Source organism: Eriocheir sinensis, chromosome 7 (assembly GCF_024679095.1).
Source record: "Eriocheir sinensis breed Jianghai 21 chromosome 7, ASM2467909v1, whole genome shotgun sequence".
Classification (NCBI taxonomy): domain Eukaryota; kingdom Metazoa; phylum Arthropoda; class Malacostraca; order Decapoda; family Varunidae; genus Eriocheir; species Eriocheir sinensis.
Window position 1 is genome coordinate 26,282,231 of NC_066515.1, and position 27,916 is coordinate 26,310,146.

At 42.3% G+C, this 27,916-nt stretch overlaps 1 protein-coding gene and 3 long non-coding RNA genes across 30 annotated transcripts in view; 1 reads left to right on the forward strand and 3 right to left on the reverse strand.

Moving 5' to 3' along the window:
* LOC126995218 (DNA-binding protein Ewg-like) overlaps positions 1-25,088 on the forward strand; it is a 31,676-nt gene extending 6,588 nt beyond the window's left edge. The window contains exons 3-15 of one of the 5 annotated variants that reach the window (XM_050854586.1): positions 3,431-3,564; positions 4,307-4,375; positions 5,756-5,993; positions 9,387-9,628; positions 10,340-10,535; positions 10,853-10,965; positions 11,494-11,607; positions 13,222-13,287; positions 13,887-14,042; positions 19,515-19,656; positions 20,150-20,391; positions 22,516-22,566; positions 23,252-25,088. In XM_050854586.1, coding sequence (XP_050710543.1) covers positions 3,508-3,564; positions 4,307-4,375; positions 5,756-5,993; positions 9,387-9,628; positions 10,340-10,535; positions 10,853-10,965; positions 11,494-11,607; positions 13,222-13,287; positions 13,887-14,042; positions 19,515-19,656; positions 20,150-20,391; positions 22,516-22,566; positions 23,252-23,296 — 1,731 coding nt within the window. In that variant the 5' untranslated portion in view covers positions 3,431-3,507 and the 3' untranslated portion in view covers positions 23,297-25,088. Of the gene's footprint in view, positions 1-3,430; positions 3,565-4,306; positions 4,376-5,755; positions 6,006-9,386; positions 9,629-10,339; positions 10,536-10,852; positions 10,969-11,493; positions 11,608-13,221; positions 13,288-13,886; positions 14,043-19,514; positions 19,657-20,149; positions 20,392-22,515; positions 22,567-23,251 lie in introns of all 5 variants that reach the window. The other 4 variants (XM_050854585.1, XM_050854587.1, XM_050854588.1 and 1 more) reach the window with 4 other exon arrangements.
* LOC126995226 (uncharacterized) lies at positions 14,073-19,505 on the reverse strand. Of its 23 annotated transcripts, none has more exons than XR_007750114.1 (5): positions 17,230-19,501; positions 16,749-17,087; positions 16,271-16,485; positions 14,704-16,215; positions 14,073-14,216 (listed from the first exon to the last, which is right to left on the reverse strand). It is a non-coding gene; the product is annotated as an uncharacterized LOC126995226 (long non-coding RNA). The 23 variants fall into 23 exon arrangements; XR_007750113.1 differs by lacking the exon at positions 14,073-14,216 and adding an exon at positions 14,267-14,378; XR_007750110.1 differs by lacking the exon at positions 14,073-14,216 and adding an exon at positions 16,609-16,683 and having other exon boundaries at positions 14,566-16,215; positions 16,271-16,480; positions 17,230-19,502.
* Positions 20,659-22,497, reverse strand: LOC126995229 (uncharacterized). The gene is made up of 3 exons (XR_007750134.1): positions 22,081-22,497; positions 21,728-22,008; positions 20,659-21,093 (listed from the first exon to the last, which is right to left on the reverse strand). It is a non-coding gene; the product is annotated as an uncharacterized LOC126995229 (long non-coding RNA).
* LOC126995227 (uncharacterized) lies at positions 23,671-27,906 on the reverse strand. Its single transcript, XR_007750133.1, has 2 exons — positions 27,760-27,906; positions 23,671-27,621 (listed from the first exon to the last, which is right to left on the reverse strand). It is a non-coding gene; the product is annotated as an uncharacterized LOC126995227 (long non-coding RNA).
* Positions 27,907-27,916: the final 10 nt, after the last annotated feature.

The window sequence follows — 27,916 nt, forward strand, 5'->3', positions numbered from 1 at the left end:
TGCCCAGTGTTTGGTTAGGTTATGATGGGTTACAGAATGCCCAGTATTAGGTTAGGTTAAGTAATGATGGGTTACGGAATGCCCAGTGTTTGGTTAGGTTATGATGGGTTACAGAATGCCCAGTATTAGGTTAGGTAATGCTGGGTTACGGAATGCCCAGTGTTAGGTTAGGTAATGCTGGGTTACAGAATGCCCAGTGTTAGGTTAGGTAATGATAGGTTACAGAATGCCCACTGTTAGGTTAGTTTAGGTAATGATGGGTTATGGAATGCCCAATGTTAGGTTAGGTTATGATGGATTATGGAATGCCCAGTGTTAGGTTAGGTTAGGTACTGATGGGTGTAATTCTGGGCTTTTTCATTCTCTGACAAGCTGAATTCACATTAGTTAACTTTAGCTTCCCCCATATATTCATCATTCTCATTCTATCTTTCTCTATCCCATCTCTATTCAGCCATATTATAAAAAGAAAAATGGGTGTAATTCTGGACTATTTCATCAATGACAAGTTGAGTGTTAGGTTAGGTTAGGTACTGATGGGTGTAATTCTGGATTATTTCATCTCTGGCTTCTTATATCTCATCTCTATTCTGCCATTTTATAAAAAAAATGGGTGTAATTCTGGACTATTTCATCTCTGACAGGTTGAATTCCGATAAGCTAATTGTTACTGGTTATAACATTCATCAATCTCCAGCCTTTAACATTTCAAGCTATCTCAATCCAGCATGTTAGTTTAAATAGTGAAGTTATTTTTCATCGATATTAGTGGCTTTTAAATCCCACTGTGGCTTCCCATTTAAAATCCTCCCACCCCTTTTAAGTGCCCCAGCTCACCCCCCTGCAGATCAATAGTTAAAGGGCTGACTGAAGCATTTTTCCTATTGATTTTTGGCATTTAAGTTCTCGGTTGCCTTTCGATTTTAAAGTTCCGAGGCAGCCGAGTTTAATGTCTCTTTTTGGTAGTTGTGTGAGCCCGGTCTAGTGGTGTGAATAAGTAATGGAAGGGAGGAGAGGGAGAGGGAAGGGAGGGAGAGGAAAGGGGAGGGGAGGGAAGGGAAAGATAGGAATGGGGAGGGAAGGGAAGGAGAGGATAGGGGAGAGAAGGGGAGGGAAGGGAAGGAGAGGAAAGGGAAGGAAAGGAAGGGAAAGAGAGGAAAGGAAGGAGAGGAAAGGGGAGGGAAGGGAAGGGAAAGAGAGGAAAGGGAAGGAGAGGATAGAGGAGGGAAGGAAAGGAGAAGGAAGGAAGGGAAGAGAGGAAGGAGGGAAGGAAGGAGGAAGGAGGGAAGGGAAGGGAAAGAGAGGAAAGGGAAGGAGAGGATAGGGGAGAGAAGGGAAGGGAAGGAGAGGAAAGGAAAGGGAAAAGGATTAGAAGGAGGGGAAGGAGATGAAAGGGGAGGGGAGGGAAGGGGATGGAGAGTAGGGGAGGGGGGAGAAAGGGAGGAAAGGGAAGGAAAGGGAGAAGAGAGTAAGGGAAGGGATTCATGGAGAGAGAGAGAGAGAGAGAGAGAGACAGAAGGTTATTGATTAGTTTCATTGATTTTCTAAAGAACAAACCTAACTAGAGAAAGTAACACACACACACACACACACACACACACATCAGCTCCCTCCCAAACACACATATATTAGCATTTATTACTGCAGTTCACATTTAGCCTAAGCTGTGTTCAGAAGGGTACATTTACATTTATCATCATCGTGTGTGTCTGCAGAAATCAATACGTTAATCAATATTGGTGTGAGCTGTCTCATTATCTGGTATTTTTTCACTTTTTCCTCCTTTGATGAGATAAAACAATGCCCTCATTCCTTATAACACAACAGCTTCCCTCTTTTGTCTGCAGAAATCAATATGTTAATCAATATCGTTGCAAGCTTTCCTATTATTCGGTATTTTATTTATTTTTTCCTCCTTTGATGAGATAAAACAATGCCCTCATTCCTTATAACACAACAGCCTTCCACTTTCTCTGCATAAATCAATATGTGAATCAATATCGTTGCAAGCTTTCCTATTATTCGGTATTTTATTTATTTTTTCCTCCTTTGATGAGATAAAACTATGCCCTCATTCCTTATAACACAACAGCTTCCCTCTTTTGTCTGCATAAATCAATATGTTAATCAATATCGTTGCAAGCTTTCCTATTATCCGGCATTTCATTTATATTTTCCTCCATTGACGAGATGAAATTACGCTCTCCCTCATCCCTAACAATAGCAATAGTAGTAGTAGTAGTAGTGGTTGTTATTACTGATGTGCTTATGAGGTTGTTTATATCTTGTTTTGTTAGGTTAGATTAATAGCTAAAGATTTGGGTGTTTATTGATTTCCGAGGTCACAATCCTTACGATGAGATGCCTCCCCTGCTTGTGTTTCATTTGGCAAGCTCTCTCAGTATTGGCTGGGTTAGTGTTGCAGTCTTGTATTGAAAGCTTGTGTTATTCGATGTTTCGGTTATAGTCACTTATGGTTATGGCTATTGAGTCACTTATTAGAGGTTAGGGCTGTAAAGTAATTCAATGAAGGTTTACATATACGAGTTTCAGGTCACAGTCACTCATTGGTTGTTAAGGCTATCGAGTCATTTAACCCGTCCGCCGCGATTGGCACGGATTTTGCCTTCACTGGTAGCCTGGTAACATATAGTCTCAGGTCTTTCTCTGCCTCTGTGGTGGATAGTGGAGTGTTTCCCATGTGGTATTGGTATGCTGGATATCCCTTCACTGGTAGCCTGGTAACATATAGTCTCAGGTCTTTCTCTGCCTCTGTGGTGGATAGTGGAGTGTTTCCCTTGTGGTATTGGTATGCTGGATATCCCTTCACTGGTAGCCTGGTAACATATAGTCTCAGGTCTTTCTCTGCCTCTGTGGTGCATAGTGGAGTGTTTCCCCAGGAGGCATAGGGCAGACCCAGGACCATCAGTCAATCTCCTCTGAGGCCTTGGTAAATGGCAATAGTATAGGGAGCATGGTACGTTCTTTAATACGAACTCTTAATAATTGTTTTGGTTACCCCTCCAGGCATCCAAGGAGGCATAGGGTAAGACTGGAATCATCAGTTAATCTCCTCTGAGGCCTTGGTAAATAGCAATACATAGGGAGCATGGTACGTTCTTTAATACGAACTCTTAATAATTGTTTTGGTTACCCCTCCAGGCATCCAAGGAGGCGTAGGGTAAGGCTGGAACCATCAGTTAATCTCCTCTGAGGCCTTGGTAAATAGCACTATAGGGAGCATGGTACGTTCTATAATACGAACTCTTAATATTTGTTTTGGTTACCCCTCCAGGCATCCAAGGAGGCGTAGGGTAAGACTGGAATCATCAGTTAATCTCCTCTGAGGCCCTGGTAAATAGCAATACATAGGGAGCATGGTACGTTCTATAATACGAACTCTTAATAATTGTTTTGGTTACCCCTTCAGGCATCCGAGGAGGCGTAGGGTAGGGCCGGGACCTTCAGTCGTCATCCTCATCCTCGACACCAAGAAGGGGCCTGGGAATGTCTGGCCCTGACTCAGGCTCCTCCTATGTGAGTATTCCGTCCTCCATGAACTACGTGAGTATTGAGTCGCCCTCGGAACAGCTACACCTGACCTACAAAACTTTGAGTGTGCCAACACTTTTTACGCTACCAAAACATATTCACAAGATAGGTAACACTCTTAGATTTATTCCTACACTTAAAAACTTTTATTCCTACACCCAAAAAACTTCCTCTCAGGCCACAGAACAGTGTACCAACACCTATAAATCATATTCACAAGATATACTAGATAGAAGAAGATGACTAGATGATAGAAGACTCTTATTTTTATTTCTGCGCTCAAAAACTCCCTCACGAGATAGGTTTTACTCTTAGATATATTCCTACATTCAAAAACTTTTATTCCTACGCTCAAAACCTTCCTCTCAAGCCACGTAATAGCCACACTTGACCTACAAAATTTTTCGAGTGTACCATGACATACCTCCATGACATACTCACAAGATAGATTTATTCATACACTCTCAAACACTCACTCAGTATAGTTTTAGCAGCGCATTTTCCTTTTCAAACTAACTATCTCTTTACATGTTGATACTCCTCTAACACACGCTAAAGTACTGTTTGGATAGTCCTTCGTCTTCACTTCCTTTCATACCTGTGAGAAATTGTACCATATGGGATTTACTTTGTCATCCCTGCCTGTATTTCCCCTTGACACGCTCTACGCCTTGCAGCAGCTGGCGCGTGTGTGTTTGTGTGTGTGTTTCGGTGTGTGTGTGCCTGGCCCTGATGTGTTGCGTTTGTGTTTCAGCTGGTAATGAACAGTGTTGATGCGTCATCTTTACGAGGATGGCGCGTTGCACTTGCAGGAGGGCAGCAGGTGAGAGACGAGCTTTTTTTGTTTGGTTTGTCTATTTCTGCGCCCGTGAGCTTCATTCTTCCCACCTGTGACAGATTTTAACTTTCCCTTCATGTCATTCTTTCCACTTGTAACAGATTTTAACTCCATTTATGTAATTCTTTCCACTTGTAACAGATTTTAACTTTCCCTTTTTGTTGTTCTTCCCACTTGTAACAGATTTTAACTTTCCCTTTATGTCATTCTTCCCACTTGTAAAACTTTCCCTTCATGTCATTCTTCCCACTTGTAACAGATTTTAACTTTACCTTTTTGTCATTCTTTCCACTTGTAGCAGATTTTAACTTCCCCTTTATGTTAGTTTTATCCTTTTTTTTATTATTATTATTTCTGCGCCCTTCAGTTTCATTCTTCCCACTTGTAACAGATTTTAACTTTTCCTTTATGTCATTCTGTCCACTTGTAACAGATTTTAACTTTTCCTTTATGTCAGTTTTATCCTCTTTTTTTTTATCAGTGGCATTTTACCCCAAACTGAAGCATTACTAACTTGTCCCCATTGAACGCATACCTGAATCAAATATAAATCTCTCACTGTGTCAAACCCTCAGAGAAAACAGTTGCATTTTACCCCAAACTGAAGCATTACTAACTTGTCCCCATTGAACACGTACCTGAATCAAATATAAATCTCTCACTGTGTCAAACCCTTAGAGAAAACAGTTGCATTTTACCCCAAACTGCAGTATTACTAACTTGTCCCCATTGAACGCATACCTGAATCACATATTAATCTCTCACTGTGTCAAACCCTTAGAGAAAACAGTTGCATTTTACCCCAAACCGCAGCATTACTAACTTGTCCCCATTGAACACGTACTTGAATCACATATAAATCTCTCACTGTGTCAAACCCTCAGAGAAAACAGTTGCATTTTACCCCAAACCGCAGCATTACTAACTTGTCCCCATTGAATGCGTACCTGAATCACATATAAATCTCTCACTGTATCAAACCCTCAGAGAAAACAGTTGCATTTTACCCCAAACCGTAGCATTACTAACTTGTCCCCATTGAACACATACCTGAATCACATATAAATCTCTCACTGTATCAAACCCTCAGAGAAAACAGTTGCATTTTACCCCAAACCGCAGCATTACTAACTTGTCCCCATTGAATGCGTACCTGAATCACATATAAATCTCTCACTGTGTCAAACCCTTAGAGAAAACAGTTGCATTTTACCCCAAACCGCAGCATTACTAACTTGTCCCCATTGAACACGTACCTGAATCACATATAAATCTCTCACTGTGTCAAACCCTCAGAGAAAACAATTGCATTTTACCCCAAACCGCAGCATTACTAACTTGTCCACATTTTCCTTACCGGTCCAGCTGGTGATGAACAGTGTAGGCGCGACGGGCCTCACTAGCGTCACCAGCGGGGGAGCCGTCGACTCGCTCGGGGAGGACACAGGAGGGGGCGGTGGGGCGGGGGACAGCGTAGCCACCCAGATCACAGGGACGAGCGACGACGATGACGATGATGTCCCTTCGTCACCGGGCAGCTTCGGCGAGGACGAGGGGTCACTCCAGGGGGACGATGACGTGACCGCCCAGCTAGCGGCGGCAGGTGGGTGGTCAGGTGAGAGGGACACTGTGATTCTTGTTGTGGTGGAGGGAGCCAAGGCCGCCGCCAGCCCCGGGGACGCAGCGCAGGGAGGACTTGTGGCAGGGACTGTCTCGAGGATTTGGGGATTATGTAATATTGATAGGTCATGCGTAACATAATATTAATGGTTCTGCTATGACCCTACAACACATTTTCTATCATTTTCTTCAAGGGGGACTGTCTCGGGGATTTCTGCATTACGTAATATTGATAGGTCATGCTTAACCTGGTAGCAGCGGGGATCATGTTTCTTAATGGTCCCTCTAAGCGAGAAAAATGAGAAAAAATCATCACACGCAAACCATTTCATAATATGTATCAACGTATTTGTGATCTGTTTATGCATCATCTATTTTTGGGGGTTTATATCATGGCATAAATTTGGCCCGTCGCTGCTACCGGGTTAAGATAATATTGGTGGGTCTGAAGGGGGCTATTACACTGCAGGGGCAAATTTTCCGTAGATCTTCAGTCAAACCACGATTTCCGCTAGTGTGGTTCTCATTTGTTTCTTGTTATTGCTGCTGATGATGATGATGAGTAATACCGTCGTCCTTCGGTGAAATCTACCGTAGCCTTGGAAGATCATGGACACGTCAGAAAACCACGGAAATATGAGAACCACGCCAGCGGAAATCGTGGTGTGACTGAAGATCCACGGAAAATTTGCCCAGTGTAATAGCCTTTTTATACAATACTACGACAATTTATTCATTTATTTATTTTACAGCAGAGTCAGTTCAAGGGTAACAAATGTGAAAAAAAAGCCTGCTATCATTTTCTTCACCCATTCATCTGTCCTTCATTGACCATTGTCATTCACTCATACACATCATTAAAAATAGTTAGTAAGGTGATTAATTGATACCGCAAGTCCTCTTTGAAACCAGCCATTGCCTTGACGCATATATAAGAAATTTCAAACTCATAAAACCCGCAGCAACATCTGTAACTAACTTGAGATTAACCGTGATAGACTTGAACCCTTTTGTGAAACTCTTAACACATAGATTCCAATACCATCAACGTTTCTGTATTTAAAGTATCGATGTCCACTCAGATCTAAGGACATAATGTGATGGGTTTTGTTATTTAAGTCTAAGGACGTAATGTGACTTATGTTTTGCTGTTAAGATCTCAAAACTCATGACTTTTTGCTGTTTTAAGTCCATTCAGAGGTTAAGAATTACTACATCGAGTTTTGCTGTCAAGATCTCAAAACTCATGACTTTTTGCTATTTTAAGTCCATTCAGAGGTTAAGAATTACTACATCGAGTTGCTTAGGACTTAATGTGACTTATGTTTTGCTGTTAAGATCTCAAAACTCATGACTTTTTGCTGTTTTAAGTCCATTCAGAGGTTAAGAATTACTACATTGAGTTTTCCAGTTATAGTTTGCTCGGAATATAAGACTTGCTGAACGGAATTTGGTGTTACTTAAAGACTCACTGTGACGTCTTTTGCTGTTGAAATCCACTCGGAACTTAGTGTTCTCGGCATAGATATATAACATTGCTGTGGGTTGCGTTTTGCTATTCAAGGTCTCTCAGGCTAAAGTCTAAAGTCTTGAAGCTAAAGACTCACTGTGATGTTTTTTGCTGTTGAAAGCCACTCGGAACTTAGTCTTGGTGTAGATATATAACGTTGCTGTGGGTCATGTTTTGCTATTAAAGTTCTGAGCCTGAAAATATACCTGTGAATTGATGTTGCTGGAGACTGTCAATGCTGTGGCTGGTGGTGCTGGGTCCCTTACGCTGTGCCGGTGCCCTTGGTGGAGGAAGGGGCAACTCACGGAAAAAAAAAAGAAGAAAAAAAAAAAAAAAAAGGAAATTACTGAACAGAAGAATAAGAATAAGAAAGAGCAATGCATGACGACTGGCAAACCTGTTATGAATATTTATTTTTTTACGTATATATATTTTATTTATGTGTGTGTAGCGTTAGAGGTTCCCGACAGCAGCATGGATTTTGTCGTTAATTAAAAAGGTATTATTTCGCTTCATTACGTCACTGATGTATGTTTTTTTATAGCTCTTCCATTTAGCGTAACCCGATTCTGGGCCGTGATCTGTAGTCCCTCATAGAGTCCCGACGACCTAAGATTTGGACGCCATTACTGGCCCTGTTTTCGCCGCGCTTTTCAAACACTGGCACACGCCCTCGCAGCGAAAACAGGGCCAATAATGGCGTCCAAATCTTAGGTTATCGGGACTCTATCTATCAAGGGACTCCACAGATCACGACCCAGAAATGGATTACGCTAGATGGAAGATGCTGTTATATGGATGTGCACCCAATGAGTCTATTTGAGTTACCCCTCTGCATGCCATTTTAATTTTACACTAGATTTACCTCATATGATTTACGAGCATTTGCATTTTATAATCATTTTTCACACTAGACTTACCCCATTGATTTTCCCGTGCCCTTAGTGATGATAGGAAGGGATTTGAAGCCTCCACGCACGCACGCACGCACGCACATACATACACCGCTTGGATTACCTTCTGTGTGCGTGTGTGTGTGTGTGTGTGTGTGTGTGGGTTTTATTTTCATTATTATTGGTTTTATTTTATTTACGACACCGTGTTGGATGCATTCTCCTAGCTTGTGTGTGAGACTGTTTTATTCTTGTTGTTGTTGTTGTTGTTGTCGCTGTTGTTGTTTCACCTCCTCTCGTAATCTCACCGTATAACTTGATTTCCTCTTTTTTTTCCGGTCTTGTTTAATGATTTTTTTTTCTCCGTTTTCCTCGTTTTCATTTTATTCCGTTTTCCGTTCTTCTTCTTCTTTCTTCTACGCTGTTTTTCTCTTCTTTTTTTCCTTCTCTCTCTCTCTCTCTCTCTCTCTCTCTCTCTCTCTCTCTCTCTCTCTCTCTCTCTCTCTCTCTCTCTCTCTCTCTCTCTCTCTCTCTCTCTCTTATAATCTTGTCTCTCCTCTCCTCTCCTCTCCTTTTCTCCTTCTCTCTTCCCTTTCTCTCCCCTCCTCTTCCCTATTCTCTTCCTCCTCCTCCTCTCCTGTCTCTCTCTTATAAGCTTGTCTCTCCTCTCCTTTCCTCTCCTTGTTTCTTCTCTCTCCCCTTTCTCTCCTCCTCCTCCTCCTCCTCTCCTCTCTCCACCTCACACTCCAAGCATCGTACAACCCACCCCAGTTTTGTTATGATTCACTTAAGCCAGCAACCCAACCCCAGTCGCTCTGAGCAGCCTAAACAAAAAGAAATATAACCAGAAAAAAGGACAGACTGACCGACGGACAGACACAACAACATTCCGCGGCCTTGCCCTCTCCTGCTCCCTCCACGCCTAAGGTCACTCGCCTCATCTCGATTCTCTCTCCCACGCTGAGGTACATAGGTCCCGTCGGTGTGGCCGCTGCCGCTGCGATCGCGTCCGCCAAGAAGCGCAAAAGACACCACTGTTTCGAGCTCAACCCGTCGATACGTAAGCGTCAGAAGACGAGGCTCCTGCGGAAACTCAAGGCGACGATCGACGAGTATTCGACGCGGGTGGGCCAGCAGGCGGTGGTGGTGGTGGCGACGCCCAGTAAGTCCGGGAACGACTTCAAGTGTTTCGGCGCCAAGCCTCTCGAAGATGTGGTAAGTCCCGGGATGGGTTGGTTTTTACTGAATTATTTCTTTATTTTCTCTCATTGATATTTCCTTATTTGTAATGAAGGTAGACTATGGAGATTGTGGTGATTTCCTCGCCTTGGTATATTGAACCTGGGATAATATTAAGCAGGATGAGTAAAGAGTGATGGTTAGGTTAGGTTAGGTACTTCAGAATAACACCCACAACACTGTCTCTCTCTCCTAGATGAAGACACTGAGGTTAGGTTTGGTTAAGTTTGGTCAGGTTAGGCTATTGAGGAAGATGCTGAGGTTAAGTTTGGTTCAGTTAGGTCAAGTTAGGTTAGGTAACCCAAAATAACACCCACAACACTGTCTCTCCCCTGTGGATGAAGACACTAAGGTTAGGTTTGGTTAAGTTTGGTCAGGTTAGGTTAGATACTCCAGAATAACACCCACAACACTGTCTCTCCCCTATGGATGAAGACGCTGAGGTTAGGTTAGGTTAAGTTAGGGTAGGTTAGGTACTCCAGAATAACACCCACAACACTGTCTCTCCCCTATGGTTGAAGACGCTGAGGTTAGGTTAGGTTAAGTTAGGGTAGGTTAAGTACTCCAGCATAACACCCACAACACTGTCTCTCTCCTATGGATGAAGACGCTGAGGTTAGGTTAGGTTAAGTTAGGGTAGGTTAGGTACTCCAGAATAACACCCCCAACACATTCTCTCCCTCCCAGATGAAGACGCTGAGGCAGATGTTGATGACTGAGCTGGAGAACGCCTTGGCCCAGCAGGCGCCTCCCCCCCCTCAGGACGACCCTTCGCTGCACGAGTTACCGCCGCTGATCATCGACGGCATCCCAACGCCCGTAGAGAAGATGACCCAGGCGCAACTCCGGGCCTTCATCCCCCTCATGCTGAAGTACTCCACGGGTAGGTTAGGTTAGGTTAGGGGGAGTGGGTGCGATTGTATAGTTTTTTTAATTTGTTTGTGTGTGTATTTGTGTCTGTTATTTCCTTTACTCCTTCACCTTCCATCTTTCCTTCCTTCCATCTTCTCTTCCTCTTCATTCCTTGCTTCCTTCCTTCCTTCCTCTTGTTCTTTCCTTCCATCTTCTCTTCCTCTCTCTTCCTCTCCATCCCTTCCTTCCTTCCTTCATCTTACTCTTTCCATCCTCCCTTCCTTCCCCCTCTCCTCCCTCCCTCCCTTCCTCCCATCGCCTCCCTCACTCTCCATACCTTCGTCACAGGGAGAGGTAAACCAGGCTGGGGCAAGGAGTCGACGCGGCCGCCCTGGTGGCCTAAGGACGTCCCGTGGGCCAACGTGAGGATGGACGCGCGATCCGATGACCAGAAGCAAAAGGTGGTTGGTCTGCGTGCCATTATTGATTATCTTTGCCTAGTTGTGCTTTGTTGAATACAGTCGTCCCTCAAATAGTACGGTTTACAATAATTCGGTTCTGGTTTTATGTGGATTTTCTAAGAAGATTTTTAAGGATTTTTAAATTTCCCAACGAGCAGTAAATTTAAAAATCCATATAAAACCGAAAACGAACTATTGGAAGCTGTACTATTTGAGGGATGACTGTACTAGATTAGGGTCGGCTGAGTTATCATTTTACGTTCTATAGATATACTTATACGCATTTCATTTTCGTAGTTGCTGACCGATAACTATCACAACAAAGAACAGAAAACGTCGCTATTCAAGAGTTTTAGCACTAACTTTAATTTTCTCACGTTACTTGTTTAGGTACGAGAGTTTGAGGCGTAGAAATGATAGATACGATATGTGGTTAGTACGACTTATACGTAACCATTTTTCTGCCCTCGTAGTAAGTCTCCGTTCGATATTTTACACTTAAAGCTACTCGTTTCTCTCCCCTCTTAGGTGTCGTGGACCACAGCGCTGCGCCAAATTGTCATCAACTGCTACAAATTCCACGGCAGGGATGATCTCCTACCGGTCTTCAACGAGGAGGAGGATAAGAGTCAGGTGGCGGAGGTTGGTGAAGCCACGTTTGTCTGCCTGTGTTTCTTCATCTTCTTTCTTTATTTATTTGTGTTTTCCAGCGTCACTCCATCCCTCCTACCATCTGTCTATCCCTTTTTATCATTCCTGTTTGTCCGTTTCATCCCTTCCCATCCATGTCCGTCTATCCATTCCTGTTTCTTAGTCCAATTTCTTTATTTTTTCTGTGTATTTGTGTTTTCCAGCGTCACTCCATTCCTCCTACCATCTGTCTATCCCTTTTTATCATTCCTGTTTGTCCGTTTCATCCCTTCCCATCCGTGTCCGTCTATCCATTCCTGTTTCTTGGTCAATTTCTTTATTTTTTCTGTGTATTTGTGTTTTCCAGCGTCACTCCATTCCTCCTACCATCTGTCTATCCCTTTTTATCATTCTGTTTGTCCGTTTCATCCCTTCCCATCCGTGTCCGTCCATCCATTCCTGTGTTTCTTGGTCAATTTCTTTATTTTTTCTGTGTATTTGTGTTTTCCAGCGTCACTCCATTCCTCCTACCATCTGTCTATCCCTTTTTATCATTCCTGTTTGTCCGTTTCATCCCTTCCCATCCATGTCCGTTCATCCATTCCTGTGTTTCTTGGTCCAATTTCTTTATTTTTTCTGTGTATTTGTGTTTTCCAGCGTCACTCCATTCCTCCTACCATCTGTCTATCCCTTTTTATCATTCTGGTTTTCCGTTTCATCCCTTCCCATCCATGTCCGTCCATCCATTCCTGTTTCTTGGTCCATATTCTTTATTTTTTCTGTGTATTTGTGTTTTCCAGCGTCACTCCATTCCTCCTACCATCTGTCTATCCCTTTTTATCATCCTGTTTGTCCGTTTCATCCCTTCCCATCCATGTCCGTCCATCCATTCCTGTGTTTCTTGGTCAATTTCTTTATTTTTTCTGTGTATTTGTGTTTTCCAGCGTCACTCCATCCCTCCTACCATCTGTCTATCCCTTTTTATCATTCTGGTTTTCCGTTTCATCCCTTCCCATCCATGTCCGTCCATCCATACCTGTGTTCCTTGGTCAATTTCTTTATTTTTTCTGTGTATTTGTGTTTTCCAGCGTCACTCCATTCCTCCTACCATCTGTCTATCCCTTTTTATCATTCCTGTTTGTCCGTTTCATCCCTTCCCATCCATGTCCGTTCATCCATTCCTGTGTTCCTTGGTCCATATTCTTTATTTTTTCTGTGTATTTGTGTTTTCCAGCATCACTCCATTCCTCCTACCATCTGTCTATCCCTTTTTTCTTTCCTGTTTGTCCGTTTCATCCCTTCCCATCCATGTCTGTCCATCCATTCCTTTCCATTCTCAGCTGACCTTCCGTCCTTGCCTCATAAACAACTGATCATCTCAATTTAACTCCAGTGTGTTATTTTGTCGGGGGCTTCGTGGTGCAGTGGTTAGCACACACGACTCAACCAAGAGAGCCTGGGTTCGATTCCTGGGCGGAGTTGAAAAATTTGGGTGGCTTTTCCGATACCCTACGCCCCTGTCCACCCAGCAGTGAATGGGTACCAGGTATTAATCGGGGGTTGTGTCCTGTCTCCTGGGACCTGATCATTTCTCCTATAATTCCTTCCCCTTCTGTCTCTCTCCAGCATATGACCACAGATGTTGCGCCGACTAAACGAAACTTTCCAACTTTCCAACTCAACTTAAATCCAGTATGTTATTATTTTGTGACCTCATTACATTTATATATTGAAGAGGAGGATTGGTTGATGGGAGAAAGGTTCCTATAGTATGAATTAGTGGAGTTTGATCCTTTCATCTGCCCTGTCAACTGAGTATTTGTCCTCCAGCAAATCTATATCATGAAAAAGAGGATTGATTGTTAGCAGAAACATTCCTATAGCGTCACCCTCGTAAAATAATCGCCTAAGTCATTTTTCAGTGATTTCCAGGTTTTTTCTACATCAAATTTCCATCATGTGACGCCCATTTTTGTATAGTTGCCTTCGTCATTCAGGGTTCAAGTGTTCTAGAATTGGCCTTTTCATTTCCAGGTTTTTTCTACATCAAATTTCCATCATGTGACGCCCATTTTTGTATAGTTCCCTTCGTCATTCAGGGTTTAAGTGTTCTAGAATTGGCCTTTACATTTCTGCCTAACTCTTACGCCAAATGAGATGATACTTCATTTCTGATTTCCTGTGAAGTAGAAAATAGTGACTTAGGCGGCTTGTTTACGAAGGTTACGATATTATGATTTAGTGGTTTGCTCCTATAACCCGCATTAACAACCGCGTCTTCCGTTCCGCAGCAAATCAACGCGCAGACCAACTCCGTCTACTCAGGGCAGATGGTGCAGACGATAAGCAACCCCGACGGCACCGTGTCCATCGTGCAAGTCGACCCGAGCAACCCCGTCATCCAGCTGCCGGACGGGACGACGGCGCACGTTCAAGGGATTGCGCACGTAAGCACTCGCCTTTGTTTTGCTTATCTGTTTACGTGTTATAGAGAGGTAATGGAGCTAGATAAGGAGAGTTTATATTTTGCTTCTTTATTTGTTTGTGCATAATCCGAGTGAGGGATTTTCAGTTATTCATATATTTACGTAATCTCTTTGTGTCCTAACGTAAGCACTCGCCTTTGTTTTGCTTATCTGTTTACGTGTTATAGAGAGGTAATGAAGCTAGATAAGGAAAGTTTATATTTTGCTTCCTTATTTGTTTGTACATAACCCGAGTGAGGGATTTTCAGTTATTCATATATTTACGTAATCTCTTTGTGTCCTAACGTAAGCACTCGCCTTTGTTTTGCTTATCTGTTTACGTGTTATAGAGAGGTAATGGAGCTAGATAAGGAGTGTTTTTATTTTGCTTCCTTATTTTTTGTGCATAATCCGTGGGGGACATTTTCAGTTATCATTCATATATTTACGGAATCTCTTTGTGTCCTAACGTAAGCACTCGCCTTTGTTTTGCTTATCTGTTTACGTGTTATAGAGAGGTAATGAAGCTTGATAAGGAGAGTTTATATTTTGCTTTATTTTTTGTGCATAATCCGTGGGGGTCATTTTCAGTTATCATTCATATATTTACGGAATCTCTTTGTGTCCTAACGTAAGCACTCACCTTTGTTTTGCTTATCTGTTTACGTGTTATTGAGAGGTAATGAAGCTTGATAAGGAGAGTTTTTATTTTGCTTCTTTATTTGTTTGTGCATAATCCGAGTGAGGGATTTTCAGTTATTCATATATTTACGTAATCTCTTTGTGTCCTAACGTAAGCACTCGCCTTTGTTTTGCTTATCTGTTTACGTGTTATAGAGAGGTAATGAAGCTAGATAAGGAAAGTTTATATTTTGCTTCCTTATTTGTTTGTGCATAATCCGAGTGAGGGATTTTCAGTTATTCATATATTTACGAAAGCTGTTTGTGTCCTAACGTAAGCACTCGCCTTTGTTTTGCTTATCTGTTTACGTGTTATTGAGAGGTAATGGAGCTTGATAAGGAGAGTTTTTATTTTGCTTCTTTATTTTTTGTGCATAATCCGAGTGAGGGATTTTCAGTTATTCATATATTTACGAAAGCTGTTTGTGTCCTAACGTAAGCACTCGCCTTTGTTTTGCTTATCTGTTTACGTGTTATAGAGAGGTAATGGAGCTAGATAAGGAGAGTTTATATTTTGCTTTATTTTTTGTGCATAATCCGTGGGGGTCATTTTCAGTTATCATTCATATATTTACGGAATCTCTTTGTGTCTTATTTTTTAACATTGAGCTTGTTTTCTATATTCATTGGTGGGATTTGGGTACAGTTTTCTTTTGCCATAGGGAGTGTAAACAATTTTGATTTTATAGTTTAATTTTGTCTTCATTCATATTTATATCATAGGTCGACCATAAATCAATCTTAGGTATTCTTCACTTTATTTCCATGTTTTTTTTATTTCTCTGCATCGTGATTTCCTTCTGGGTATTGGTAATTAAGATACGTCACAGCTTCCTCCATTACTAATCTTGTAAATATTCATGTGGGATCATTTTCACCATTCATCAGCGGGTATTGTAGGTTTTCTGGCCCCTCACCTTAACCAAAACTATAATGCTTCTTGGAAAGCTTCCCATAATTAAAAATAGTTTAACTGATAAGCAGCATGAATTTCAGTTTTAATTTACTGATCATTTAGTTGTCAACCCTTTCAATATGGTGACGCAGATGCCAGCGTCACCATATGGAAAGGTTTAAGAGGAATTGTAAGAGGATTAATCCTCTTCTAAACCTCTTAATCCTCTCCCATTTCCTATTAAGTGGTTTAGAAGAGGATTAAGAGGAAATGGAAGAGGATTAACCCTTTCCATATGGTTACGCCAACATCGGCGTCACCATACTGAAAGGGTTAAGGGTTCAGAGTGTTGGTGTTGGTGTGTGTCTGCATGAGCTGGAAGGAAGAGTTTGATTTTAGTAACCCAGGGATGGAGTGTAGAGTTTTCTTTGATTTGCTCTGTTGTTTTCATCCTCCCTTCCCTCTGCTCCTAACCAATCCTTCCCCTCCCCTTGTGCAACTCAGTCTAATGTAACCTTCCCTTCCCTCCGCTCCTAACCATTCCTTCCCCTCCTCTTGTGCAACTCAGTCTAATGTAACCTTCCCTTCCCTCCTTCCCTGTCCCCTCCCCTTGTGCAACTCAGTCTAATGTAACCTTCCCTTCCCTCCGCTCCTAACCATTCCTTCCCTGTCCCCTCCCCTTGTGCAACTCAGTCTAATGTAACCTTCCCTTCCCTCTGCTCCTAACCATTCCTTCCCTGTCCCCTCCCCTTGTGCAACTCAGTCTAATGTAACCTTCCCTTCCCTCTGCTCCTAACCATTCCTTCCCTGTCCCCTCCCCTTGTGCAACTCAGTCTAATGTAACCTTCCCTTCCCTCTGCTCCTAACCAATCCTTCCCCTCCCCTTGTGCAACTCACTCTAATGTAACCTTCCCTTCCCTCTGCTCCTAACCATTCCTTCCCCCCCTCTTGTGCAACTCAGTCTAATGTAACCTTCCCTTCCCTCTGCTCCTAACCAATCCTTCCCTGTCCCCTCCCCTTGTGCAACTCAGTCTAATGTAACCTTCCCTTCCCTCTGCTCCTAACCAATCCTTCCCTGTCCCCTCCCCTTGTGCAACTCAGTCTAATGTAACCTTCCCTCCGCTCCTAACCAATCCTTCCCTGTCCCCTCCCCTTGTGCAACTCAGTCTAATGTAACCTTCCCTTCCCTCCGCTCCTAACCAATCCTTCCCTGTCCCCTCCCCTTGTGCAACTCAGTCTAATGTAACCTTCCCTTCCCTCCGCTCCTAACCATTCCTTCCCTGTCCCCTCCCCTTGTGCAACTCAGTCTAATGTAACCTTCCCTTCCCTCTGCTCCTAACCATTCCTTCCCCTCCTCTTGTGCAACTCAGTCTAATGTAACCTTCCCTTCCCTCCGCTCCTAACCATTCCTTCCCTGTCCCCTCCCCTTGTGCAACTCAGTCTAATGTAACCTTACCTTCCTTCCCTCCTCCTAACCATTCCTTCCCTGTCCCCTCCCCTTGTGCAACTCACTCTAATGTAACCTTCCCTTCCCTCCCCTCCTAACCATTCCTTCCCTGTCCCCTCCCCTTGTGCAACTCAGTCTAATGTAACCTTCCCTTCCCTCCGCTCCTAACCATTCCTTCCCTGTCCCCTCCCCTTGTGCAACTCAGTCTAATGTAACCTTCCCTTCCCTCCGCTCCTAACCATTCCTTCCCTGTCCCCTCCCCTTGTGCAACTCAATCTAATGTAACCTTCCCTTCCCTCCCCACTCCCTTCCCTTCTGCAAGCTAATGAAACCTCCCCTCCCCCTTCCCCTTTGGGTTTTTGTATATCCTCAATTTCTCGCCTCCCCACTCCCCTCCATGCTCCTCCTCTCCCCCCACTGCTTTTTATATAGTGACTGGTCGATATACTTATTTCAAGGCACTGCAAAACACACTCATACACACATAAAAAATTGAGGAAAGGAAGATGCTTGAGAGACAAAGAAATATAGCCTCCCACAAAGAAATATAGAGGTTTGGAACAGACTAAGTGAGGATGTAGTATCGACGAGGAGTGCGCAAAGCTTTAAGGAAAAGTTGGACAAATACAGATATGGAGACGGGACCGCACGAGCATAAGCCCAGGCCCTGTAAAACTAGAACTAGGTAAATACAACTAGGTAAATACACACACTTAACTCGAACATACTATAAATATTTCTTTTCTACTTTTTTTAGATATTTTTGAGATATTTTTGATAGATATTGAGCCATTTACACAGCCTTCCTTTCTTCCCATCTCATTCTAACACTTCTTTAAATTCTCTTTGATAGATATTTTTTTGATAGATACTTTTTTTAGATATTTTTGATAGATATTGAGCCATTTACACAGCCTTCCTTTCTTCCCATCTCATTCTAACACTTCTTTACATTCTCTTTGATAGATATTCTTTGATAGATATTTTTTTGATAGATACTTTTTTTAGATATTTTTTAGATATTTTTGATAGATATTGAGCCATTTACACAGCCTTCCTTTCTTCCCATCTCATTCTAACACATTTAAATTCTCTTGCTTCATGTAATCGACAGTTTTCAAATATCTGTTCTGTCTTACACCAATATTTAGTGGTTTTTAGATTCACACCCACCTGATTTTCCCATGTAAAGTCGGCCACATAGTACATCACAAAATCATGAATGTTTGTATATAGTGAACTGTGAACGTTAGTGAACATTAGATACATATTGAGCCATTTACACAGCCTTCATTTCTTCCCATCTCATTCTAACACATTTAAATTCACTTTGTTCATGTAATCGACAGTTTTCAAATATCTGTTCTGTCTTACACCGATAGTTAGTGGTTTCTACATTCACACCCACCTGATTTTCCCATGTCAAGTCTCGGCCACATAGTAAATCACAAAGTCTTGAATGTTTGTATATAGTGAACTGTGAACATTAGTGAACATTAGATAGATATTGAGCCATTTACACAGCCTTCCTTTCTTCCCATCTCATCCTAACACTTCTTTAAATTCTTGTGGTTCATGTAATCGACAGTTTTCAAATATCTGTTCTGTCTTACACCGATAGTTAGTGGTTTCTACATTCACTCCCACCTGATTTTCCCATGTCAAGTTTCGGCCACATGGTAAATCACAAAATCATGAATGTTTGTATATAGTGAACTGTGAACGTTAGTGAACATTAGATAGATATTGATCCATTTACACAGCCCTCCTTTCTTCCCATCTCATTCTAACACTTTTTTAAATTCTTGTGGTTCATGTAATCGACAGTTTTCAAATATCTGTTCTGTCTTACACCGATAGTTAGTGGTTTCTACATTCACACCCACCTGATTTTCCCATGTAAAGTCTCGGCCACATGGTAAAACACAAAATCATGAACGTTTGTATATAGAGAAGAGGAGAAGAACACACCCTGAGACATGCACTGAACTTTGAGGTAGAGGGCAGAAGACCAGCAGGAAGGCCAAGGAAGACATGGAGAAAGGTGGTGGAGGAAGATAAGAGGAGGCTGAACATCACGGAAGAAATGGCTATGGACCGGCAACAGTGGAGGAGGCTCATATCCCGTCCAACCCCACCACCATAGGGAATAAATGGACGTTAAATGATGATGATGATGATGATGATGTGTGGGTATATAGCAAACAGTGAACATTAGTATAGGCAAGAATAGAATCATAACAACACTGGTGAATGGGTGTTTGAGGGCATTTGTGAATAGGAACGAATAGATTTGTATAGCTTAACCTTCCTATACCAACCTCCCACACACACACACACACACACACGTCCGCACGCATGCTTTGCTCTCCCTGGGTTTTCCCTGACTAACGCTGCCGTCTGTTAAGGGATGAGATTGTTGATTCCGCAGATCACAACACAGAACGGGGAGTCGCTGGATGGAGAGAGTGGTGGCTCGGCCGGCTCCGTGGCCATCGACCTCAACCAAGTTTCCGAGGGTACCCTGGCGCATGAGGGGACCATCCTGCTCACCGGAGAGGATGGGTCGCAAAGTACGTACAATGATTAATTATTTTCTTTCAAGCTATTTCATGTTTCCCTCTCGGCTAATTCTCGTGTTGTCAGCGATGTCTTCTCCTTTTATGGGGGGCTTCGTGGTGCAGTGGTTAGCACACTCGGCTCACAACCGAGAGAGCCCGGGTTCGATTCCCGGGTGGAGTGGAAAAGTTTGGGTGGTTTTTCCAATACCCTACACCCCTGTCCACCCAGCAGTGAATGGGTACCAGTATTAATCGTGGATTGTGTCCCGTCTTCTGGGATCTGTTCCCTTCTCCTGTAATTCCTTCCCCTTCTGTCTTTCTCCGGCATATGACCACAGATGTTGTGCCAACTAAATGAAACTTTCCAACTTTTCTCCTTTTATGTATATTTTCATCTTTTTAGTAATTTTTTGTTAAAAGCATCCTAGGAAAAAAGTGCGTGAGTGTTGAATTCCTCACCAGTATCACACCCACCTGACCCCGTCCTCTCCATCCCCCCAAACAGTCCCGGTCAACGTCTCCGGCTCGTACCCTGTCTCGGGGATGATCACGGTGCCCCTGCCGGTGTACCAGACGGTGGTGGCCAACATCCAGGGGCAGGACGGACAGCCCCTGCAGGTTGTGACGCCCCTCGTGCAGGTCCCCAAGCTGGAGCCAGGTCTGGAGGGCAGCGTGGAGGTATCGGCGGGTCTTAACGCTTCCCTGGACGCCTCGACGATTATATCCTCGGGTCCGGGACAGGTTCAGGTAAGGGGGGGCGGTGTCGAGGGTGTGTGTGTTTCAGGAGGGTGTCAGGACGCCTCCCTCCCCTCCCGGAAATGACCTGCCTTTCAGCCACTCCTCTTTACTCTTTACATGGGAGCAACGATTAATGTTTTATTTTTATTTTTTATTATTATTATTATTATTATTATTATTACTATTGTTTCCTTGTTTTTCATTGTTGTTTCCTTTTTTTTTTCATTTCTTTTTCTTTCTTTTTTTCCCTTGAACTGTTTCCTCTGCTGTAAAAAAATATATATAAAAAAAATGTCTCGCGCTGTCGTGCCTCAAATTCTGAAGGAGCGTTGTTCTTCTGGTGTTCATCTCCTTACAATTCTTTCATATATAATTTTTTTTGTATTATTTTTTGTATTTTTATTTTTTTTTTCCGTATTAGTTAAAAAATTAGTCTGCATTCAGTATTATTCAGTCACTACCTTCAATGATTGTTTGCCTCTGTGTGTTTGGGATATAGCATTGTTTTCCTATTCATTTTCTTGGCATGAGTTCAACACTGTAACTCTATGTTTGAAGAAGCTCCAGTATTTCATTTGGCTCTATTATTTACAAGAGGAAGTTACATTAGGTTCTAGATCAGAGGACTTCTTTTAATTATTTGTATTTCATTTTATTATTTACAAAAGGAACACACATTAGTTTCCAGATCAGAGGACTTCTTTTAATTACCTATATTTTGTTCTATTATTTATAAGAGGAAGTTAATTAGTTTCCAGATCAGAGGACTTCTTTTAATTACCTGTATTTTGTTCTATTATTTATAAGAGGAAGTTAATTAGTTTCCAGATCAGAGGATTTCTTTTAATTACCTGTATTTTGTTCTATTATTTATAAGAGGAAGTTAATTAGTTTCCAGATCAGTGGACTTCTTTTAATTACCTGTATTTTTGTTCTATTATTTATAAGAGGAAGTTAATTAGTTTCCAGGTCAGAGGACTTCTTTTAATTACCTGTATTTTTGTTCTATTATTTATAAGAGGAAGTTAATTAGTTTCCAAATCAGAGGACTTCTTTTAATTACCTATATTTTGTTCTATTATTTATAAGAGGAAGTTAATTAGTTTCCAGACCAGAGGATTTCTTTTAATTACCTATATTTTGTTCTATTATTTATAAGAGGAAGTTAATTAGTTTCCAGATCAGAGGACTTTTTTTAATTACCTGTATTTTTGTTTTATTCTTTACAAGAGGAAGTTACATTAGTTTCCAGACCAGAGGATTTCTTTTAATTACCTATATTTTGTTCTATTATTTATAAGAGGAAGTTAATTAGTTTCCAGATCAGAGGACTTTTTTTAATTACCTGTATTTTGTTCTATTATTTATAAGAGGAAGTTAATTAGTTTCCAGATCAGAGGACTTCTTTTAATTACCTATATTTTGTTCTATTATTTATAAGAGGAAGTTAATTAGTTTCCAGATCACAGGACTTCTTTTAATTACCTGTATTTTTGTTTTATTCTTTACAAGAGGAAGTTAATTAGTTTCCAGATCAGAGGACTTCTTTTAATTACCTGTATTTTGTTCTATTATTTATAAGAGGAAGTTAATTAGTTTCCAGATCAGAGGACTTCTTTTAATTACCTGTATTTTTGTTTTATTCTTCACAAGAGGAAGTTACATTAGTTTCCAGACCAGAGGATTTCTTTTAATTACCTATATTTTGTTCTATTATTTATAAGAGGAAGTTAATTAGTTTCCAGATCAGAGGACTTCTTTTAATTACCTGTATTTTTGTTTTATTCTTTACAAGAGGAAGTTACATTAGTTTCCAGATCAGAGGACTTCTTTTAATTACCTGTATTTTTGTTTTATTCTTTACAAGAGGAAGTTAATTAGTTTCCAGACCAGAGGATTTCTTTTAATTACCTGTATTTTGTTCCATTATTTATAAGAGGAAGTTAATTAGTTTCCAGATCAGAGGACTTCTTTTAATTACCTGTATTTTTGTTTTATTATTTATAAGAGGAAGTTAATTAGTTTCCAGATCAGAGGACTTCTTTTAATTACCTGTATTTTTGTTTTATTATTTACAAGAGGAAGTTACATTATTTTCTGCATGGTGGACTGAGTTAATATCTTTCGTTTCAGCCGTTAAAGATCGTAAAGCCCAGGACATTGAGTACAGTCTCATTCAAAGAAGTGAGTCGCATCCTTGTGTCACTAACGCTACCATATTTTCCACTAACATACATTGGGCTGCTTCTAAGGGCAAGGACTGGTATAATTCTGCATCTGTTTACATTTTTCTAGTCCTGTAAGCTTTTCCCATATACATATTTACATCCATATACATTGGGTTGCTTCTAAGGGCAAGGACTGGTATAATTCTGCATCTGTTTACATTTTCTAGTCCTGTAAGCTTGTCTCATGTATCAGTTGGTTGGGGCCATTCACACACACACCTCACTGCTTCCTAATGTTCCTTATTGTGATAGCAAACTCTAATATACACTTGGATGCTTCTAAGGGCAAGGACTGGTATAATTCCGCATCTGTTTACATTTTCTAGTCCTGTAAGCTTGTCTCATGTATCAGTTGGTTGGGGCCATTCACACACACACCTCACTGCTTCTTAATGTTCCTTATTGTGATAGCAAACTCTAATATACACTTGGATGCTTCTAAGGGCAAGGACTGGTATAATTCTGCATCTATTTACATTGATACCTTCGTCTCTATACAAATTTATGCTTTTGTTTATAAATTCATGGTTTTGTCTGTCTATAAACTCATGCCTTTCTCTCCATATAAATTCATTCTTTCGTGTATATATAAATTCTTCCCTTTTTCTCTACGTAAATTCATGTGTCCCTTCGTCTTCCAGGATGATGACGATGACGGAAGTGTGGACATGGTGGACAAAGAATGATGAGGGTAGAGTGAGGTTGGTGGCAGCCTGACCCCCCCCTCCACCTGCCTCCTCGCCTCCACCCCCCACCACCAGCAGCTGACGGTGGGGGCCGGCCTCTACCCCTGACCCCACCCCAACCCCCACCCACATCTGTCTTTCTCACCATCAGCTCTCAACCAAAGACTAGGGGATGTGTCTGTGTGTGTTAGTTTGTTTGTTTTTTGTTGTGCGGTGGACCAGTGTCTCGGTCTTTCTCCCTCTCTACCCCCAGTGATCTATTTTTGGTTTAGTTATGCCGTGAAGTACCTCGTTTTCTTTGTATTACGTTTTCTGTGACTTTCGTTCTCGTGCGTTCACTGAGGTTCCTGGTTCAGTCATGCCTTGAATCACTCCGTTTTCTCTCTTTTTGTGAGTCTTGTCTTCGCTCCAGGGTTGGTTTGGCATTCTGAGGCTCAGTTTCTGGTTCAGTCACGCCTTGAATCACTCCGTTTTCTCTCATTTTACCGAGGCTTGTCTCTGTCCCAGGCTTGGTTCGGCCTTCTGAGGCTCGGTTTCTGGTTCAGTCACGCCTTGAATCTCCATTTTCTCTCCTTTTGAGTCTTGTCTTCGCTCCAAGGTTGGTTCGGCATTCTGAGTCTCGGTTTGTGCATTCGCCGAGGCTTTTGGTTTAGTCACGCCTTGAATCACTCTGTTTTCTCTCCTTTTATTGTCTCGTCTCCACCCCAGGGTTGGTTTGGCATTCCGAGTCTCAGTTTGTGCGTCGCCGAGGTTTTTGGTTCAGTCACGCCTTGAATCACTCCGTTTTCTCTTTTTCTATGTGTCTTGTCTTCACTCCAGGCTTGGTTCGGCGTTCTGAGTCTTGGTTTGTGCATTTGCCGAGGTTTTTCAGCGCAGTCAACGTCCCTGAAAGTCCTTGTGAGGTGTGACTAGTGTGTCTCCCCTAGGGGCAGGACGGGGCCATGCCAGAAAGGGCCGTCGCAGCGTTTCAGCGCAGGGCGGAATTGACTATTTTTGTACGGGGGTCGAGAGCAGTGACGCAGAAATTTAGCGGAAGTCCTGCGGTGAATATTAAGTTGTTCTCCGTTCGCATTTCTTTCGTTCGATTATTTCACGGCGACGCGCCTCTCCTGGCTTGGCCCCCCCAGTCCTGCCATCGGTTTCGTCATGTGTAATATAATAATAATAAACAAATGGAACGTCTGATGAAGGGAGAGTGTTAGATTTGATACTTGCTTCTCCGTCAGAGTGGAAAAAAATAAAGAAAAAAGCGAAAAGTGCGAGGGTGTCTGTGTGTGTGTATATAGTCTACGCGTTCATGACGATGTTATTTCTGATTATTTTTAAGGTCATTTCGTCTTTTTCCCTGTGGCTCGTACCTCCCAGAGTTACGAGGAAGCTGAGGCTAATAAGAGAGAACGTCAAGGGTAATTTATTTTATCCTAAGATTAATATATTCAGGCGAGGTCAGGAACGGTTGAGGAAGTAGGAGAGTTGACCCGAGCTCTCCTATGTGTTTGTGCAATTCTGACCTACCTTTAGTTACCCCGTTTCCCACTCTCCCTTTGTAGTGTTAGGTATTTATTGACCCATCCTTGACCTTCCCTTTCCCTTCGTTCCTTCCACTATTGTTAGGTTACGGAAGTTTGTGTCTGTAGAAAGGTTGGTCGCTGTCGGACGAATGCGTTAAGGGGACGCGCTCTCTGTGTCCTATACCTCTGCAGGGCTTTGTTGAGGCTGTATAGAGATGACACACACACACACACACACACACACACACACACACACACAAACACACATAAACACACACACAAATGGACTTACCAACACTAGAACAAGGAAGAGAAAGGGGAGACCTAATACAAATCTACAAATTACTGAGCAAAATGGAAGAAGTAGACAACGAGGAGTTACTAATAAAATAAGAAATTACCACCAGGAACACAAGAGGACATAGTAAAGAATTGAGGAAGGGAAGATGCTTGAGAGACATAAAGAAATATAGCTTCCCGCAAAGAAATACAGAGGTTTGGAACGGATTAAGTGAGGATGTAGTATCGACGAGGAGGGCGCAAAGCTTTAAAGAAACGTTGGATATATGCAGATACGGAGACGGGACCACACGAGCGAATAGCCCAGGCCCTGTAAAACTAGAACTTGGTAGATACACACACACACACACACACATACATACACACATACACACTTGGGTACTGGCTGGTGGCAAGTTCACTGTGATCAGATCTTGAATTACACACACACACACACACACACACACATATATGTAGCAAGCAATGAAAATCAGGGTATGGGAGAGAGAAGATTCTGGTTAGCTTTCCTCTCTGTCATTGAGGATTCTAACGCGTAGATTCTGCCTCGGATGATGATTGTAAATATGTGATGAATTCGCTGATTGTGGAATAGGATTTTTATGTCACCCTCCCTTGGGCAACAGTAGGAGGGAGGCAACCAGGCAGGCATGAGAGAGAATGTTATGTTAGGGTTCCTTTACGTCACACTGGAAAACGTCAAACGAAACTGCTTGTAAAGTCGTATAAACATTGTTACTCTCTCTTGGGCGACTGTAGGAGGAAACAAACCAGGCAGGCATGAGAGAGAATGTTATATTAGGGTTCCTTTACGTCACGCTGGAAAACGTCAAACGAAACAGCTTGTAAAGTCGTATAAACATTAACTTTGTGTACTCGCTCTTAGGCAACAGTAGGAGGAAACAAACCAGCCAGGCATGAGAGAGAATGTTTCATCCCGGCTCCTATGTTACGTCACGCTGGAAAACATGGTAACGAAACAGCTTGTAACTTAGTATAAACATTAACTTTGTGTACTCTCCCTTGGGCAACAGTAGGAGGCCCATTAACTGCTTCCTTTGCTGTAGAAAAAAGAAAATCCTCCTCATCAGCCATTACTAGGCCACTGCAGGAAACAGGTCTTGCCCAGCGACATCTGCCTCTCTATCTGATGTCAATAAACTCCATCCTGCTCCAGTCAACAGGTTAAGATAGTGAGGCTGGTGAGAGCTTCCCGACAAGAGGACACGAGGAAGCTTGGGTCTCGGGTCTTTCAAAAGGTATATTGCTTGTGGTGTGAACTGCTCCGTGATGCCCCCCCTCGCAGTGCCTCGGAGGAAGGAAAGCGGGGCGTGAATGGAGGAACGGGAAATGGAAGAGTGGAAGAGGAGACAGAAGTGGATGAGAAAAAGGAGTGGAGAAAGAAGAGATTATGGAAAGGAGGAAGAAACCGCAGTGGATGGAGAGAAAACGGATTGCAGAAAGAATGAGAGAGAAAACGGATCACAGAAAGAACGGAAAAAATGACCCAATATGGAACGGAAGAGGAAGAACCAGCAGCGGATGGAGAGAAGACGGATCGCAGAAAGAATGAGAGAGAGCGAAAGTGGATCGCAGAAAGAATGGAAAATAATGAAGAAGTGGGGAGAGAAGTGGAGGAAAAAGGTGGAGTGATATTGAGAGAGAAAGATCAAAAAATTGGAACCCTGGAGAGGAGGAGGAGAAAAAGATCAATAGAGAGAGAGAGAGAGAGAGAGAGAGAGAGAGAGAGAACAAGGAAAAGGAAGTAGAAGAACCAGAGTGAAGGAAGAGGAGGAGGAGGAGGAGGAGGAGGAGAGTCTTGCTACAGGAGAACAGATGGACTCGGCAACTCTAGTGTGTCTGTACAGGGAGCCGTCAACCTTCATTTCTATCCTCCGTAATAATACCTAGCGACTGTGTGTGTGTGTGTGTGTGTGTGTGTGTGTGTGTATGTGTGTGCGTGTGTGGGAGTCTCGGCCCCGCGCGAGGCTCTAGTTATAACGTAGTGAAATATAATGGTACAAAACTAGACAATGGGGGGGACTGTTACCGGACCCCCCCCCTCTGTCGTCTATATAATTATTACGATGTATCAGTTTTAAGTCACTTTCGTATTTTTTCCCCCTCATGTATTTTTCGTTCACCCTCTCGATCATATTTTTATACGTGCCGGAGTAGGAGAATAGTGTGTCTCATTGCGTCATGGTCAGTCATTCTCATGCATTTGGTGTCATGTCATGTCGCCTCGCTGCTGCTGCTGCCCTCGCCTCGACCTGCTCGGATAGACGTAAAAGTCGGTTCGTAATGAAAAAGTTCTGAAATGCCTAGTTTTTACGCCTATTCAAGTTATGTTTATTGATAGAGTTTCAGCCCCTGACCTCAGGCTGCGCAGATAAACGTAATAGTCAATTCGTAATGGGGTCAAACGTAATAAGTGTTCGTAATTAAAAAGTTCTGAAATGCCTAGTTTTTACGCCTATTCAAGTTATGTTTATTGATAGATTTTCAACCCCTGACCTCGGCCTGCACAGATAATCATAAGAGTCGATACGTAATTGGGTCAGACGTAATGAGTGTTCGTAATTGAAAAGTTCTGATGTTCCTAGTTTTCCGCCTATTCAAGTTTTGTTTATCGATAGATTTTCAACCCCTGACCTCGGCCTGCGCAGATAAACGTAATAATCGATTCGTAATGGGGTCAAACGTAATGAAACTCCTAATTTTTCCACCTCGTCAAGTTTTGTTTATCGATAATTGAGCGTTTGAAAATTTTGTCCGCATCCTAAACTCTATTTTTTCTACTTAGTCAGAT